This window comes from Pelodiscus sinensis, chromosome 1, assembly GCF_052426305.1.
Source record: "Pelodiscus sinensis isolate ZL-2025 chromosome 1, ASM5242630v1, whole genome shotgun sequence".
In the NCBI taxonomy this organism is placed as follows: Eukaryota; Metazoa; Chordata; order Testudines; family Trionychidae; genus Pelodiscus; species Pelodiscus sinensis.
Window position 1 is genome coordinate 43293276 of NC_143052.1, and position 19259 is coordinate 43312534.

General features: G+C 42.2%; 2 protein-coding genes across 5 annotated transcripts in view; both read left to right on the forward strand.

Moving 5' to 3' along the window:
* The window catches only part of CADPS2 (calcium dependent secretion activator 2), a 506811-nt gene that overhangs the window by 144675 nt on the left and 342877 nt on the right, over positions 1-19259 (forward strand). The gene's annotated exons all lie outside the window — the stretch shown is intronic.
* RNF148 (ring finger protein 148) lies at positions 8147-9547 on the forward strand. The gene has a single exon (XM_006122634.4). It carries the CDS (start codon positions 8352-8354, stop codon positions 9408-9410), a length of 1059 nt encoding a protein of 352 aa, XP_006122696.2. The 5' UTR covers positions 8147-8351; the 3' UTR covers positions 9411-9547.

Consider the following 19259-nt stretch of genomic DNA (forward strand, 5'->3'; position numbering starts at 1 on the left):
TTCTCTACAAATGCTTTGCAAAAGCAGCATTGCCCCCACTGCCTTCAGGATCTACTTACCTTCATATTCTTCCTCTTCCAGATACTTTTATTTCAAAATCTACCCTAATATACAACATAAAAGGACCAAAGAAGTAGTTCTGTTGGTAGATATGCTTCAAAACTGCCATGATGTGATGGATCAAGGCAGTTTATTATATAGTTTAGCTATATACAAGTCTGCAGTAAAGGTACTATCCATGCCATTTGTGTATTTGTCAATGGCTTGGTGCTGTGAAATTTATGGGAGAAAATATAATGGCAGGAGAAAACAGCAAGACAAAGTAAATGATTAGTTGCAGAAATATTTGTTTTAGAATAATGCATTAAAAAGTAATTTTCAAAGGTCTAAGAGTTACTGCTAGTTCAGTAAATTTTTAATATTTTCTAAAAACTTAACAGCTCTAAAGGGAGAGAACTGACTAAGAAACCTCAAAATTACTATTAAAGCTATATGAACCTTGACACGTAATTGGAATGCAGAAAAATAGTCTAATTTATAAAAGTTTGCACTTTAATCCCTAAAGATTTTAGTATGCAAACTGCAGTCCAAATGTTCATTAATCTTCCCATTGAAGCATTGCTGTCTGAAGTGCATCTGGGTTATTATTAAATCTGAAGAAGGATTTAAGATTCAGAATGCATATTGAAGCTATTATGTTTATTATATCTTTTCTATCATCATTTTGAAGTAATCGCCTTTGTGAGAAATCAGTTAAGGAAAATGTGTTACTTTTTGTCTCCTGAAGATTACTTTTTAGAACTGGGGGAGAAAAGGGTTGTTTATGATACAGTTTTCTCAGAATATTAGCTTTTTATTGGAATAACCGTATCCATGCTTTCTATAAAGAACACTAGGAGTAGGAAGTAAGGCTGTAAAATTATTTTAAAAATTATAATTTAATCAGGCATTTAAAATTAGTTATGATCAATTACAGTTTTAATCTCACCTTAGAGCCTAAAAGCATAAAGGGGCAAACAAATACCTTGGCACTGCTGAGTACAGCTTGCAAAAGGAAGTTCTAATTTTCAAGTGACCTTAGCAATTGACTGAACAAGACACAGAACAGAGTGAACTTGTAGACTCTTAAGTTTTACATTGTTTTATTTTTGAGTGAAGTTTTTTTAATCTACATTTGTAAATTGCTCCTTCATGGTGGACAGTGCACTACTTGCATGAAGTGAATTGAAAAATACTTTTTCTGTTTATTGCTTTTTTTACAGCTTGTAGGATCTTCATATTGTTCTTCTTTCCCCCTCTAAATTATTCAACTATTTTACCATTATAGAGACTATTTTCCTTTTTTGAATGGTAGTTTGATCTAAAAAGGGTGTGTACAGATAGATGAGGCTAAAACACTTCCTATATTTGAGTTTTATATGTTTTATCTTCTCCTTTATCAGTCTTTTCCTGTTTGCACTTCCCTTTTCCTCTATCACCTTATTCAATTTTCCCTTTCTGCAACCATTCTACTGCTCTTTTGTTCTCTGCCATCTGCCACTTTCATCCTAATTATTGACATATTTCCCTCCTTGGCTGGAAGTGTGGTCCTCGTGTGTCACCTAAACACTGTGCCTCAGACCAACAGTTGCACAGTGGGAATTGGCAGGTAAAAGGTAGAAGAACACCAAATCAAAAACAGCACAATTGTTTTTCTTAAAATAAAAAAACTTTCTTCTTTGGTCAGAAATCTCCTTTTTTGTCTGTTTTAGCTCCCTTAACTCCAGTTCTCATCCTTTCTCTCTCTTTCTCTTTTTTTCCTCCCCTTCATCCTAACAGTTATGGCAGAAGTGATAATATGTTAAAGTGAAAACTCAGAGGCAGCATAGTTTAGTGGATTTGATTGTGTGAGATCTATTCCAGAGTCTTCCAATTAAATTTGGTATGGCAAATCAATCATAAGATTGTAAACTCTCTAAGGCCAGGTGGACACTAGTGGGGAAAGTTAATGGAAGATATGCAACTCCAGCTATGTGAATTGCATAGTTGGATTTGACATACCTTGAATCGATTTTCTGTGGTGGCCCCACACTGGGAAGTTGACAAGAGAAATGCTCCCGTTGGCTTCCCTTACTCCTCATGACAGAAAGGAGTGCCAGGGTCAACGGAAGGAAGTTGGCAGGAATGCTTCGAGAGGTTAGTGTGGTTCACAGAAGAAGTAGATGGATCATCACAAAGCTGATGACTGATGCAGAGCGATTTTTGCCTAAATAATAGAGGCCTGGTTCCACAGAGGTAAGATGTTCACTTGTCATTCCTCTAACCTTATCAGTGGTAGAACCCAATCACATTACTGTTGACTTCTTTTCTTGCAGTGTTGCTAAGCATTCGTGCATTAAGTAATGGATTTCTCTCTTCTCCCAGAGGCAGAGTAAATGAAGTGTAGTATGGTAGCTTCCATGAGAGAATGTAGAAGCTGTACAAAAACAATTAGAAATGATTAGTCTAAATCATACAACAAAGGGTGCCCCCACTTCATACCTTGATGCTGGATGTCTTCAAAGCATGGAGAAGAATGTGGGGATGTCAGGGTAGACAGCTGCACTATTACCTGATAAGCCTAAGCTTATTGATTAATCCTGTCGACTATGCACATTCGCTCTCCTCCAACCCCCCGCTGATTCTGAATCAAAGCCAGTTTTTAAGCAGGCTCCTCATGAGCGCTGGTTCTGCCCCCTTGCCCCCCCCCCCAGCTGCTGCCAGAATTGGGGGGGGGGGGCATATGAGAGCCAAAATGCATAAGGTGGCTCCGCCCATGTGCCGGCACTGCGGACCTGCCTGCCCACCTCTCTTGCTGACTCCTACTGAGGCAGTGGGGGGGGGGGGGCAGGCAGGAGCTGGCTCAAAAGCCGGTTCCCACCAGCTCCGTGGGGCCACCTGCTCTTCCTCCCCCCACACACTCCCCGTGCTGCTGCATCTGTGGCAGGCCAGGCTTCACTGCAGGCAGAGGCTGCTCTGTGGCAGAAGCTCCTTGTCCCTGGGGGTCTGAGCCCCCCGTGGACAGGGATTGCTGCCGCCTGATGCTGCTACTGCTCCGCACTGCTGTCTCTGTATCGGATGCAGGAGTGCGGGGTAGCAGGCAAGAAAGAGCCTGTCTGTGTGGGAAGCTCTTTTTAAACTCTGAGGGACCATCTAATAGTCAGTAACAGCTAAAATTTGATGTGATTACATTACTATTCAATTACATGCTATCTAACATCCCTAGAAGAATGCAGAGAGTTCAGTTGGCAGTCCACAGCTTGTGGTTAGCAGCAAAAACAAGGTTATTTATAAGCAATTTATCTGGCATCCAGGCCTTCCCCTCTCTAAAGCCAAGGGGGTGCTCTGTGAAAGACTTAATCCAAGCATGTTAGCAATTGTTCCTTCTCCCAAATATATGTGATTGGATCTAATTAGAGGGTGATAAGCATTTCAACAGTTTTACTCCAGAGTATTAGTTTAGGTTCCCTAACCATCTTCTTACTAGACTTGACCAAAAGATCTGTATCTACATTTCCTCTGACACTCAGGGAGTTCCAGGGTAATTGCAAAGATGAAAATGGGACAGAAAAACACTACTTTTCAGAGCTCCAAATGGGGCTAGATGCTTCTGGTGTTCAAGTCTTCTAAATCTGGCAACACTGCTCTATGTAGCTAAGTCTTTCACCCCAACTTTGAATTTTTGTAAGTACTTGCATAGATAATACTACTCTGATAGTAATTGCAATTGTTGGATAGAGAAGCATGGATGTATACTAACATGTGGCTGCTTCATAGAATCCTAGGGCTGTAAGAGACCTCAGGAGGTCATTGTGTTCAGCCCCCTACCCAAAGCAGGACCAACCTGAACTAAATCATCCCAGGCAGGGCTTTGTCAAGACAGAATTTAAAAATCTCTAGGGATGGAGAATCCACCACCTTCCTAGGTAACCCATTCCAGTGCTTCACCACCCTCCTGGTGAAATAGTTTTTCTTACTAGTCAACCTAGACCTCCCTCACTGTAATCTGACACCATTGCTCCCTGCTCTGCCATTGGTCACTACTGAGAACAGCCTCTCTCCATCCTCTTTAGAACCTCCCTTCAGGAAGTTGAAGGCTGCTATCAGATCCCCCTCATTCTTCACTTCTGCAGACTAAATAAGCCCAAATCCCTCAGCCTCTCCTCATAGGTCATGTGTTCATATCCATATCCTTCCTATAGTGGGGGGAGAGGCAGAACTGGATGCAAGATTCCAGATGTGGCCTCACCAGAGCCGAATAAAGGAGAATAATCACTTCTCCAGTCTGCTGGAAATGCTAATATGCTATTAGCCTTCTTGGCTTCAAGGGCACACAGTTGACTCTTATCCATCTACTCCTCTGATTTAATCCCCAGGCCCTTTTTGGCTGAACTGCTACTTAGCCAGTCAGTCCCTAGCCTGCAACAATACTTGGGACTCTTCCATCCCAAGTACAGGACTCTGAACTTGTCCTTGTTGAACCTCATCAGATTTCTTTTGGCCCAATCCTCCAATTTGTCTAGATGACTCTGGACTCTATCCCTGCCCTCCAACATATCTACTTCTCCTCCTAGCTTAGTGTGAGGGTGCAATCTATCCCCTCATCCAGTTCATTAATAAAGATGTTGAAAAAAACCGGCCTTAGAACTGTTCCTTGGGGCATTCCACTTGAAACCAACTGCCAACCAGACATCGAGCTGTTGATCACTACCTGTTGAGCCTGACAATCTAATAATCTTCAATTTATTTGTAAGTAACCTTTCTTTTCACAGTTAAATTGGGTGTGTGTGTGTGTGTGTGTGTGTGTGTGTGTGTGTGTGTGTGTGTGTGTGTGTGTGTGTGTGTGTGTGTGTGTGTGTGTGTGTGTGTGTGTGTGTGTGTGTGAAGTAACTATCAAATCAGAGTTCATTTTTTGCAGGGGTTGGGGGCTGCTGATCCACAGAAGAATCAGTTGGGGGCTGCACATAAACAAAAAAGCCCTCAGTGATGCGGCCCCTGACTGAGAAGGAGAAAGATACACCTCACATTTCCCTTGCACACCAGAGCCTGGAGGGCCCAGGCTGGTAGATTATCTATGCTTCAGTCCTGTGCGGGGAGGAGGCCCTGGAATGTCAGTGCATACTCCCAATGCTGGAGGGAGAGCCTGAGACTCAGAGGCCAGTTCCAGGCAAGCTTGGGGCTGCATCTGGCCCCTGGGCCTTAGGTTTTCCCCCCCAATTTAGTGTGTTAATGAAATATTTATATACTGTATTAGCCAGTAGGATGGCACTATGCAGTGAAATAGCCCACTTTTTGGCAGTGTAGCCTATGTTACAATCCTACTTTCAAACATTAATATTTCCAGATTTTTTTAATTATTCTGATCTCAGTTTTTCTTGATTCTTCTTTTTCTCTTTAAGACCTGAAACCTCACAAAATACCTGAATGTAGAGACATTGTTCCCACTAGCTTCTAGCAGCCTCTTTCCTTTATTTTTATCAGCTATTTTCTCCCAGCTATGCAAGACTGATTTTTATTTGTTTATTTTCTTAGCTTTGTAGTTACTTGGTAGAAGAAGGAAGAAAGCTGCTTGTGAGTGGTATTTCAGGAAGAGTAATTGCATTATTCTGGCTGGCATTAAATTATTTTTCCTGCTGTTTAGCTGGCTTGGGCCTCAAGCCACTAGAACTTCTGTTGTCTTCATGAACATAACACTTTTGGAGGGGAATTGGACTGTCAAAGTTTTACAACAGGCTTTGTTTACAGAGGCCTCTTATTTGGAAAAAAAAATCCCGAAATGCTGCTTATCACCAAAATGGGGGAAAAAAAGTCGAGATGTGTGCAGCTTCTGCAAAGACTTTAGAAAACTAGTACATTTTGGCTCCCAGTTTGCCTTCCTAGTGTGGGGAGTTTCTTTTAAATTAATGATGGCTGGGGAGAATGGTGCTGCCTACAATTATTCACATGTAAGCATCAGAGTATTTAGTATGCCTCAGAGTGTAGAAGATATTGTTGCTATCATGATTGGCACTCTGAAAGGAAAAAAGTTACACTTGCAAATAAAGTATATCCAGGCTACTACGGTGGGAAACAAAGATGAAATAGGGTACTTTTTCATAGTTTCAGTCACATAGCTAAGGGACATCTTCAGCTGCACAGATTTTAAAATGGAAAACATGGACATTGATTCAGAGGGGGAGAGCTGTGTTTGTATGCTGAGAAGCACACAAGCCCAAGAGAAAACTCTTAGTTGAAACAACGAGCAGTGGTGGCACCTTCGAGACTAACAACTTTATTAGCTCATGAGCTTTCATGGGTAATATCCACCTCATCAAGTGAATTTTAGTGGAAATTACAGAATTCAAGTCGTGTGTGTGTGTGTTTGTGTGTGTGTTTGTGTTTGTGTATTTATATATAAAAAACAGCAAAAGAAATTACCTGTCAGTCAATAGTATCAGTGTATATATAACAACAAAAGAACACCTGTGAGCCTGTTCCAAATACTTTTTATTTGGATCACAGAAATTTTTTTAATCTCAACTAGAAGCTGAAAAAATCCATGGCATTAAATATAGATCTATATCATTTCAAGAAGAGTTTACCTTGCTCCTATTACTGGATTAAGTTGATACCCACCTCCAACTAGGGAAATATACTTCTATTTCATTGCTAGAATCTAGTCAGTGAACTACAACTATAGAGTATGCAGTAATTCTAGCCATTGCTAATGGTAAGAACAAAAGTAGGCCTTGTCAGAATACTAGCACTAGATATCAGCTTGCCAAGAAAGCAAATTTCTGATATTAGAGGATGTTAGAGAAGCTCCTGTGGGCCTCTTAAGCAGAGGTGAAAGTAAGCAGGTGAACCCAAGTGTGCAGCTCCAGCAAGAACTGGCTGAGTTGCAGCAAAAACCAGTGGAAGCTATTTAAAGAACTGGCAGGGACCCAGATTGCAATAGGACAGTACCTGTCAGTAATTTTAAGTTACTTTCACTGCTGCTCTTACGTAATTGCATAAAAGCATTTGTAAGGGGTTGGGGGAGGGGTGTCTGTTCCTCTCTCATAGTAAACTATTTATTTGAAAATTATCCCTGGCTGAGGAGACAAGTTTGTGGGGACAAAAATGCAGCTATTTCTTTGCCAAAACATAGGTTTCTTACTCTCACCCTTTTTCCTGCCAAAGAATGGCCTCTTAATTACATAATAGTGTATTTGATTATGTTGATGCATGACTATGGCTTCAGTTTGTCTTTTGTCTCCAAGGAGAGCTGGTTTGCATCTGCTTTTCTAAATTGGCACGTGTCTCAACAATGTCATACAGTAGACTTTGGTAAATTTACAGACAATGTTACCATATGTATTTTATTACTAATCTGCAAACTGAGTTTTCATGTGGTAGCTGACAAGGCATACTTTTTACAAAATGTATCATAGTATTGTAAAAGAGTGACCATCAATACACTCTGTCTCAGGGATTTTTTAGATTAAATGGCAAATAGTGTCTGACCATTACAGTGTGTGTGTGTGTAATGTGGTAAAATGGTATATATTTTTCAAATATTTGATGTGGGGGGGGGATGAAGAATATCACTAGAAGTTGGTCAGTGAGTGTAGTTTATTGTGAAACTTGTTTATAGAAGACTTTGAAGGAAAAAAGTACAATCTTTAAAACAGCTTTAATATTTTTTTTGGTACATCAGTGCTCAAGGTTGTAAGAATTCTTTTATTTTGCCAGTTAAAAATGGCAATAGCGTATCGAAAATATGCATATGTAATAATATGTTGATTGAAAAGTGTGTCCTGTGTTGTAATGTGATGAATCTAGATGGTAAAAATTCCAATTGCAACTAGCAAAAATAAGATTTTTTTTACATGTAGTATGGCTGTTTTGAGGCTAGTAAAAGTCAGCTTAAATTGGTTTGCATGCTGCACCACAGGGTTTAGATCTCCACCACAGAACACTAGCTGTGAAAGTAGATGTTTTTCATAGCATAATATAGAGAAAACTAAATTAGTATTTTCATGTTTGTAGCAAGTACAATTACAGGTATGCAACTGAGCTAGTCATTGTTAATGCTTTCGCTCAAAAGTTGGTGATGTCACAATCCCATTATCCAACAATGAACTGTTTATTACTCTCTTGAAATTAGGCTTTAACTTTTTAAAGCTGTATCTTTTCTCTTCTGTTTTTAAGAAACACACTACCAGGCTGTCAAAATGCAGGAGACCAGTGGAACTTACTCTTTTTACAGGCATTTCAGTGTTTTATCTCTTTAGTTAACTGTTCTTAGCTATAATCATATAATCATTTTGTTTTGTTTTGTTTTAAAGTTTATGTAATTGGCTAAGACAGGAATGAAGTTGCTTGGGATTAGTGCTTGGAGAAATGCGGACAAATCATCCTGTTTGCTGTTTCTTGGTGTTTTTCTGGTGCTGAGTGTGCATGTCTCCCAATCCAATGCTTTTTGGATTGCTCATCTGAACATATCACTTCAAATAAGGAACAAGACTGTATGGGAGCTGGCTGACAATGGAGTATTTGGAAAAAACTCCCCATTGAAGACTGTGTCTGGAGTGGTGGTGCCACCATCTGGACCATACCAAATTGCCTGCAGTCCCTTAACAAACTTCAGCAGGCCTACGCACTCTGAGACCTGGATAGCCCTCATTATGAGGGGACACTGTACCTTCACAAAGAAAATAAATGTGGCAGCAAAGAAGGGAGCAATTGGCGTGATTATCTATAACCATCCAGGCACAGGCAATGGAGTATTTCCTATGATTTACCTGGGTTCAGAAGATATTGTTGCAGTTATGATTGGCAATCTGAAAGGCATGGACATTCTACATTTGATACAGAATGGCATCAAAGTAGTAATAGCAATAGAAGTAGGGAAACACTATGGTTCCTGGATGAATCATTATTTGGGGTCCCTTCTTCTCTGCACATTGGTGACGGTGGCCTATTTTACCTTTTATTGTGCTGGAAGGCTAAGGCTAGCGAGAATTCAGATTGAGAGATACCGACAATTAACAGATGTAAAGAAAGCTATTGGTCAACTTGAGCTTCGCATATTAAAAGAGGGTGACAAGGAAGCTGATACAGATGCAGAGAACTGTGTAGTGTGTCTGGAAGTATACAAGCCCAAAGACGTAGTACGCATTTTAAGATGCAGCCATATTTTCCATAGGTTGTGCATTGACCCTTGGCTGCTACAGCACAGAACATGCCCAGTGTGCAAATGTGACCTTCTCAAACCTAGTGAAGCTGAGCTGCCTGTCAGAAATGAAGCAGAATCTTTACAAGCTGTAGTGCCAAATGAAGCTCTTGACACCACTTTGCTTAATGAAGAAGATAGTCATAATGAATATGTGTTAGTGCAAGATTCAGAGAGCTCCTCAATGGATGAATAACTTTCTTCTTCACAGATGGATAATCAAACCAGTTTGCTGGTCCTTCATGTTGCTTCACCGTGATTACCTTTGTTTGTTAAGGTCAAAATTAAACTTATATTCTTGAAATAAATTCCTAAATTCTGTCTCAACATAAATTATGAACTGTCTTTTTGCTAATTTCTCAAATGTAGAAGGAATGAAGTTGGGCAAGTATTTCTCTGAGTATGTATGTAACACATTTTGGTAACTTAAATGTCAGTTTACACTTTTGGTATAAAAATAGGAAAATTTGAAAAAAAAATTGGCTTATTGCATATGAAAAATTTCAGACTTCACTGTATTGAATAGATCACATCTATGTGTTCTGCATTAGCTTTGTGTGGCAAAGATATATATAACATTGCATTTTAATATATGGATATTGCATTATTTTGGTTAAATCCTATTTTCCTAGTTATGTAAAACACACAATATTAAATTAAGGGATTTTTTTGGTACTACTTTGATTTCAATTGTATTTTCTATTCTTGGCCTTTTTTCTATTGAGGCAGAAGTTTAGAGGCTAAGATGATCTAAGGGGCAAAACACCAGCATGGAGGTGGCATTGGGCAAAGTTATAGTGTCTTCTGGGAGTCTGCCTAGGTTTAAAAAACAGCTCTTCCCTTTCACCTTCCACTCTTTCTCCTCCCCTTGACAAATCGTATTCTTCAACAACTCAGAGAAAAGTGATTGTTGATGCCACTAACTTACTACATATACAAATTGTCTATGCAGGTGATCTACCATTGTAATAATACAATATTTTGTTTGTTTTTCTCTTCTTTTTTTCCCTGCCCATGTGTTTGTGTCTCTATCAGGAACATCTTGTCTTGTCTTAGAATAGATTGTAAGCTCTTTTAGGATTGACAGGTGTCCAGTATTGACCTGGACAGTCCAGTATTTTTGCCTCCCGTCCAGTAAAAAAATTCAGAAAATACCAGACACCTAAAATGTCAGATATTTTCTGATTTTTTTCCCCCCTCCCCTCCCCGCCAGAAGGTGAAAATACCAGACACATGGCAACCCTACAACACACTCAGCAACTGGGCCCAGCCCTGGGCCCCATTCCAGGTCCCTCCCCTGATGCCCACCTACCCCCCTGCTTACCTGATTCCGCAGGGGCTTGTCTTGTGGCTAGTAGAAAAACAACATGGCTGCTGGCAAAAAAGCATCTTCTCAAAGGGGCCATGCTGATTTTTAATTTTTGTTGCGTAATAACTGCTATCGGGGTCCTTTTTTTTCCTTCAACAACTTTGGTCTCCCCTGTGAACTGTCATTTCTTGTTTGTACAGAGCCTGCTTGCATAATAGACAGATGAAGTCATGACATGGTTGAGATCTCCATGTGCTACTGTTATTCATACCTGGTTCGTGTGTGTGCCCTGTAGTGGCGCCTAGCCTGACTAGAGATTGATGAGTCTGCTACAGCCTTGGCTAAGAGCCATGTGGCTTTTAGCTTGTAAAGTACAGGTTTGTACATCACATTTCAAAGGTCCCAGATTTCATGCCAATGATCAGGGTCTGTTGGCATTACTGTACAAAGAATTAATTATGAAATTATGCTGCCATTTAGCTGTTTCTTAAAGGGTACAGGAGAATTAGAGAAAGGAGTCTAACTCCCCAGCTGATTCCACGTATTTTTCTTGTGGCTACAGCACTAGCATAATATAATTACTGGTCTCTCACCTGCTCTTTTAATCTAGACACACATGGTAGGCTAAAAAGACAAGCAACCTCCTAAGAAAATAAAAATCACCATTCTGAAGACTAGAGGTCCCTCTAATCCAGTATGTAATTTCTGACAGTCGTCAGGACCATATCTCCAAAAGAAGGTATTGTTGGAAAATCTAGCTTTTTTTCTCCCACATTAATCTCAAACTAGATATGAGGATGAGATTTAGTTTAAACCAAGAGTTATGAGATTGGCATCTTTTCTAAAATGCTTATTATAACTGGATCTTCTTTATCTCACTAATCTTCTTGGTCTCCATGCTTTGCTTTGGGAATGACTTCCAAAGTCTAATTGCATGTTTGTTTGTTCGTTTAAAGCTGTTTTTCTTATTGGTTTTGTGTGTGCCACCTTTTAGTGTAATTAAATATTGTCTTGTTGCTGTGTTATGAGACAGAGACGAGAGAGTCCCAATCTAACGTCTCTACATCATTCATTCTTTTCATTTATCATATCCCCTCATATTCATTTCCTATCCATGATAAACTTTTTAATCTTTTTTTCCCATGCTCCAGTCATTCAACCAGAAAGTGAAGGCAGCTGCTGGAAATAGAACATAGGATCTTTTTAAACAAACCAACAAAAAGCATAAATAAGAAAAAACATAAGGAGAAAAATAATTTCAGCTGAATGGCAGATAATCTTACATAATTGAACAAGGTGCTTAAAGCCTAAAATAAAATAACAGAACAACACTGGTTGTAACCTCCAGCTAAAACCCCTCCAGCACATCACTGACAGTCTATAACTTATCCTGTAAAATGATCCCTCACTCTCAGAACTTGAGAGAGAGGCCAATCATTGCTTACAGACAGCCCTCAACCTGAAGCAAATTTTTACCAGCAGCCACATATCACACAACAGAAACACTTACCCAGGAACCTATCCCTGCAACAAACCCCATTGCCAAGTCTGTCCACCGTCCACCTATCTTTACAAGTGACGCCATCACAGAAGCTAACCACAAAAGCCACAACATCAGAGGCTCTTTCAACTGCACATCCACTAATGTGATACAGGCAGTCCCCGGGTTACGTACAAGATAGGGACTGTAGGTTTGTTCTTAAGTTGAATTTGTATGTAAGTCGGAACTGGCGTCCAGATTCAGCCGCTATTGAAACTGATCAGCTGCTGAGTACAGGAAGCCCGAGGCAGAGCTGTTCTGCCCCGGGCTTCCTTGAATCAGCCGCTGATCAGTTTCAACAGCGGCTGAATCTGGACGCCTGGGACAGAGCAGCTGGGGTGCTGCCGGGTGGGTCCCCGCAGTGCCGCACCTCGGCACCGCGGGGACCAACCCGGCAGCACCCCAGCTGCTCAACTCCAGGTGTTCCCAAGTCGGCCACTGCTGAAACTGATCAGCGGCTGATTCTAGGAAGCCCGGGGCAGAGCTGCTCTGCCTCGGGCTTCCTGTAGTCAGCCGCTGGTCAGTTTCAGCAGCGGCTGACTTGGGGATGCCTGGGGCAGAGCAGCTGGGGTGCTGCCGAGTTGGTCCAGTAGCGCCGAGGAGCGGTGCTGCGGGACCAACCCGGCAGCGCCCCAGCTGCTCTACCCCAGGCGTCGGCGAGAAAAGCCTGGTCTGCTTGGGGGGGGAGGGGCGCACTAGCTGCACCCCGCCCTCCCCAGCAGACCAAGGAGACACGGAGCGGCTTTTCTTGCCGCGGAGGATGCGGGCGGCGGGACTGCCCAGACGCACCGCCGCCCGCGTCCTCCGTGGCAAGAAAAGCCTGGTCTGCTGGGGGGGGGGCGCACAGACCAGGGAGATGCCGCCCACGTCCTCCGCGGCTTTGCTCCGCGTTTCCCTGGTCTGCTGGGGGGTCCCCCAGCAGACCAGGGAGAAGCGGAGCGGCTTTTCTTGCCGCGGAGGATGTGGGCGGCAGGACCGCGGCACGTCTGGGCGGTCCCACCGCCCGCGTACTCCGCGGCGAGAAAAGCCCCGTTCGTATGTAGGGATCCGACATAAGTCGGATCCACGTAACTCGGGGACTGCCTGTATATGCCATCAAGTGTCAGCGGTGCCCCCTTGTCATGTATATTGGTCTAACTGGACAGTCCCTATGCAAAGCATAAATGGACACGAATCAGACATCAGGAATAGTAATATATATAAATCTGTAGAGGGACACTTTAATCTCCCTAGATATTCAATAAGGGTACATCTACACTGCAGAGGAAGATGAAGGCTGCCACTGTTGATCTTCTAGGGTTCAAATTAGTGGTTAAGACAGCTAATTCGAACTGAGAGGGGCACTCCTGTTGATGCTGGTAACACTGCTTTCATGAGGAGTAAGGGAAGTTGAAGGAATAGTGTTCTTCCTTCAACATCCTGTACTGCAGACAACACCAAAAGCTGAGTTAAGCTATTTCAACTTTAGCTACTCAATTAATGTAGCTGAATTTGTGTATCTTAATTCAACTTTGCCCTATAGTCTAGACATACCCTAATGTATTTAAAAATAGCCATCCTTCTACAAAAGAATTTCAAAATCTGATTACAAAGGTCTCCTTCAACTGGAATTCATTTGCAAATTCAATATAATCAATTTAGGATTGAATTAAGAATCTTAATTGGTTAACACATTGCAAAGGCAATTTCCCCCTTCTTAATAGCTACGTTTCCACATCAGTTGCTGTGAATGAGCCACTTCCACCCTGACTTGATGAGCCTTGTGATGGGGTGTGGTGGACAGACGATCCCTCAGGGGTGCCTTCTGGGGTGCTGACATGGCCACTGCCACTCGCCTTCCTGCTTTCTGGGGTTCGTCACCACCTGGTCCTGCTGGGCCTCCCCCAACCAAAGCCCCGAGCTGAGGTCTCTGCCCCCACCGAGAAGCAGTACAGACACTGAACCACTTCAGGTCCAAGAAGAGTACAGTTTAGGGCCCTGCCTCCTGAGAGAGCACTCCCTAGATGGGATCAAACCCCAAAGAATTAGGTAAGCCCCCTTTAGCAATGAAAGGGGGAATGTGCACACTGGTTGCCCCCTACAGGTAGCAATAGTTTACACTGGGTTTGATAGAAAATAAAAATGGTTTTATTAAGCTGGAACAGTAGGATTTACGTAGTAATAAGAGAAAGTAAGCAGAGCAAAGTAGGTTACAAATAAAAAAAACCCGCTTGGCTAATTCTCCACTGAAACTTGAGTGCAAACTTAAATTCACCCTAAAACCTCTTTTCCAGCTGCCACTCTAAACCAGTGCTGTCTTCTCCCCCTGGGGTCTCAGGCTCCTTCCTTCAGGTGCAGCCCAGCCAAAAGACCCAGACCTCTGCTTTCCTATTCCTTTTGTTAAGGAGTTGAGGACACTCGATACCAGCCGTTGCTCAGACTTAAGGACAAAAGATTGGTTAACAGTGGCTCATCTAGTTGCAGGTAACACCCTCCATGTCTCCCATTCACACATTTGAAACTCACCAAGTATACCTTATAAAATGCTTAAATATGATTGATATTAGTAGTTTGTAAAATTGAGATTCTGTACATTTGTTTAGTAAATTGGCTTTCTAATCTTCTCAGTAGAGAAAAGGATACTTTGTCATCAAAATCCCTTAATGTTCATGCACGGCTTTGTGCACTTCATTAAAATCATTATTATATTTAGTGTCTATGACAATATTTTCAGTTGAGTGGCAAGTCTTTGATCCAGTTTTAAAAAAACATACACACTACTTGTTTTACTTTTTTCAGTGGTAGTTTTCTTAGTCCATAGCAGTGATACTTAAAAGATAAATGTCTTGCACAGATCTATTCTTGTAAGCTGTTTACTCATTTAATTTTTTTCATAAAGTAAATTATTAGATTTTCTTTGAAGGAGAAAATGTAATTTGATTTGGTGGTATAAAATTAGTGAAGTGTTCCAAGCCAACCCTAGTAGGAAGCTTAATGCAGTTTATTCACCATGATTAGGCTAAAGGAAACCTTTTAAAGTAAGTTATTCCAATAGATAAAATAGAAATGGTAATAATTACTGCAGCTACAACAAAAGATATACTTGTGGCCATTTTTACTGTAGGTTAAGACTATGCTTGAACCCATGCCATTTAGTGAAGATAATATGAAAAGGAGTATTGTATCAATAGAAGGTTGTTGTCTAAGGGTATGTCTACACTACAATGTTATTTTGAAACAGCCCTTATTTCAAAATAACTTTCCTAGTGTCTAGACAGCCAAATTACTATTTCGAAATAAATTCAAAATAGCGGAGCACTTATTTTGAATTTGGTAAACCTCATTCTACGAGGAATAATGCCAAATTCGAAATAGCTATTTCGAAATAAGTGCTGTGTAGACACTTACTTTGAAATAGGGGGGGCTCCAGTCTTTCCAAGGTGCTCTGGTGGCCACTCCAGCCTCAACCAAGAACACTTCCCTCCCTCCTCGCCTCCCCGGAGCCTTTAAAGGGATAGACTCTGGCCACAGTGCCTGTGCCAGCTCCATGCCTGCCAGCCCAGAACCAGCAGTCATTGCCCCTGACCCAGTGGCCCCAAAATGTGAGCCAGCAAGTCACTGGCAGCCAGCCCTCCACTGCTCCCCAGGAGCAGTCTGTCAGCTCCCAGGAGCCTGCCAGGGCCTGGAGAAGGCGGGCACCTTCCTGGTCCAGGGTGGAGAACATGGACCTTATTCAGGTTTGGGGGGGATGCCCCCAACGTCCATGATCTCCGCACTAGATAGAGGAATGCGGCCATCTATGGCAGGATAGCTGCCAGCCTGGCCACCAAAGGCCACATGCGAACCCAGGAGCTGGTTTGCTTGAAAATCAAATTGGTCCATTGAGACCCTGCAACCCTGAGCTTCCCCTCCCAATTCTTCCCCTTCCTTCCTTCTTCCAGCTCCCTCCTCCCAGGTTTTCCCCTCCCCTTTCCCACCCTCTCTTCTCCCCTCTCTCGCATCCTTTCCCCAGTCTCACCAGAGTTTCATCCTCCCCCCCCCTCCAGTTTTGTTAAAGAGAGTTTGTGTTCATGAAAATACGTGTATTTTATTTGACATCAGGAAGGGGGGTTAGGGAGGGGTAAGTGGAAGGCCGTGAGGGAGGAATGAGTCACAAGCCCCCAGTGGGGCAGACCAGGGAGGCTCTTAGTGCTCCTCAGGGTGAAAGCTCTCCCACAGGGCCTCCTGGATACTGACAGCCCCTGATGGACCTCCCAGATGGCAGCCTGCAAAAAGTGCAGCCAGGCTCTCAGCAACACGTCCGAGAGCAGCACCAGCTCTGGCTCCATGTTGCAGAGTGCTGTGGTGTCCTGAGTGAGGGCAACCAGAGAATACATATGTAGCAGACACAATTTTCTACACTCTGGGTCCTAGTGGTGCCCCCCCTTCTCCACAGAGTCTGGCACCTGAGGTGGCCACCTCAGTTCACCTCATGGTAAGGCCAGCCCTTCAAATAGTGGTGAAGTGGGGTTACTTCAAAGTGGCAGTGCTGCACAGCTGATCCCGGCTCATCTGTGCAGCGCTACCCCCTTTGAAATGCTGAGGCACTAGTCAATAGGGTATCAACTAGTCGACTAATAAATTAACCGCTAGTAACATCCTTACTCAGGAAAGGAACATGGCCTCTTGCCATCAGTCTATCCTGCTGATATCCTATATGCCAGCCTCTCTGATCTCCCCAACATCATGTGCTTTGGCACCAGAAGTCATATGTGGTTTGATATCCGTGTTCAGGTCTCCATGGTCTCTTTGACTTCAGTGCTGCTGATGTTAGCATCAGTGCTAGGTTCCTTAGTCTGACAGTTTATATGCTGACTAGATAAATATGGTAGATTGGGATTGTACTGCAGAAATGTAATTTTTTTCTATAGAATAGGAAATTTCTCACCCAACCTGAGTAGGCAGCAGGGATCCTAAAATACTAAAGGCAGACCCACCTAGTGCAACTATGCCATAGAGACAAAGGCTGTGTCTAGACTACATTCCTCTTTTGAATGAGGGATATAAATTAGACATATCGAAATTGCAAATGAAGCCGGGATTTGAATTTCCCACACTTCATTTGCATAATGGCAGCTGCACGTTCTTTCAAAAACAGGTATTTCAAAAGTGAAACCACCATCTAGACACAGTTCTTTTGAAAAAAAAAACAAAAAAACAAAAAAACCCCTTTTTTAAAAGAGCTTGTAAACCTCATTTTATGAGGAGTACAGGATCTTTCAAAAATGGGTGTTTTTTGGTTTTTTTTAAAACTGCATCTAGATGGCGATTTCACTTTCAAAATACTCATTTTTGAAAGAACGTGCGGCTGCCATTACGCAAATGAACCACAGGAAATTCAAATCCTGGCTTCATTTGCAATTTTGATCTGTTTAATTTACATCCCGCCTTCGAAAGAGGGATGTAGTTTAGACATGCCCAAACCGATTTATTTCTTATGCATTGCTCATGGAGGATGACATTACTGTATTGGTACAGCTTCGCTAGTGTAGCTGTATCTATAGAGCCCTGGAAATCCACAAATATCCAGTTTATATCCTCCAGGTGTCTGTGGATGTGGATATCCATAGCTCATTTTTGTAGATAAAGATGAGGATACAAATTTTTGTATCCACATTGGGCTATATGCATCTGCACTAGAAGTGCTTTGCTGGGTATATTTGTTTAGCATAGTGGTAAAACTCTCCCAGTGAGATTTCCATTTTCTACTTAGATTAATCAATAAATATGTTTCTTAAGCCCCGTTATCTACCCTAAGAGACTAGGATATAGAGTTTAGCTAATTAGAACTAGCCTAGATTCAAGTATAAGAACAGGAGTGTGAACAATCTTCTTTAGACTTACTGTTACAACATATGTTAAATCAATGCACTAATTATCAACATGAACAATCTGACACACAGAGAGGATTGGGTGTGGCGGCTGCCTCAGTCATCAGGAATGAAAGTGAAGAACTGGATGGGGGATAAACTTTATTGGGGTGCTTAAAACAATAGCTGTGGAAATGGATGCTGGTAAGGAAGTGTACGCAGTGAGACTTAGTGTGCAGCTTGTAGAAATGAGGCACTTTGTAAAACAGGGATGGGAACCTACGGCCCATGGATTGGATCCAACCCATTGCTTAATTTTGTCTAGCCAATGACAAGTATTTCTAAAAATCTAGATCTATGATAGAAGACTATGGGAGTCAGAGACCACAGTGGAGATGGAGTGAGGTGAGCCACAGGCAATGGCTGTACCAATAATCTAGGGCAAGGCGGAGTCCCCAGTCACTCTAGGATGTGCTTCCAGTGCTCTAATGTGGAGGAGCAAGTAGTATCCCTCAGCTGCATGTACCTACAAAGGTGTTTGGGTTGCAAGGATTGTAGCGTGAAAAGCTATCTAACGTAATTTGCAACTTCAGCCATCACCCTAAAAACATAGGTGAGTCGAATATTTTGTATTTCTCTTTTAAAAAACCCACAAAAATGTGTTGCTTTTTACATTTGTGTGTGGCCCACAATTTTTTTTCTCTATAGGTCACTGGCCTATGATTAAAAAAAAAAAAAAAATCCCCTCCTCTGCTGTAAAATATGACCTTGGGCCATAGGAGTGTAGAAATTTACTCAGAGAAGCCACTCCTCAAGAGACCTGTGTATAGTGGAATGGTGGTACATAGAAGTAATGGAACTGTTCCAACTGCAATGTCGGTGCTGTCTGACATCAATGCAGCACAACAACTCATACAGTGGGGTTTACCATAAACTTTCATTTAACTTTTTTTAAGCAAAGAAATTCAAACACAAGAACTAGCAGGAGCTTTCAGTTTCAGGAGATAAACTGCAATACACTCAATAGAAAACACTGAATTTTTAATTCAAAGTGAAATTAATCCTATCCCTTTAGGTCAAAGAACAAGATGATCTTTTTAATGCAGGGCTGCGCAAAACATGGCCCAGATCCAGCCCGCCAAGCTGTGGGAGCCTCAGCCAGCTCCCTGCCTGCCCAGCTCCCGCTTGGCACTCAGTAAAGTCGGCTGCAGGGCCATGTGCATCTCTGAACACTGAGAACCTGGGGGTGCAGGTTTCCAACCAATAGCAGCTTCCTATTTTCAGGAGCAACAGCATGTGAAGTACTTGCCCCCCCCCCCCCCCACCAATCTCCTGGGCTCACAACATTCAGTTAAGAGCAGTAAACAT

Excerpts from the sequence above, each read along its gene's own strand:
- RNF148 (XM_006122634.4), top strand. The coding sequence starts at position 8,352 with ATGAAGTTGCTTGGGATTAGTGCTTGGAGAAATGCGGACAAATCATCC.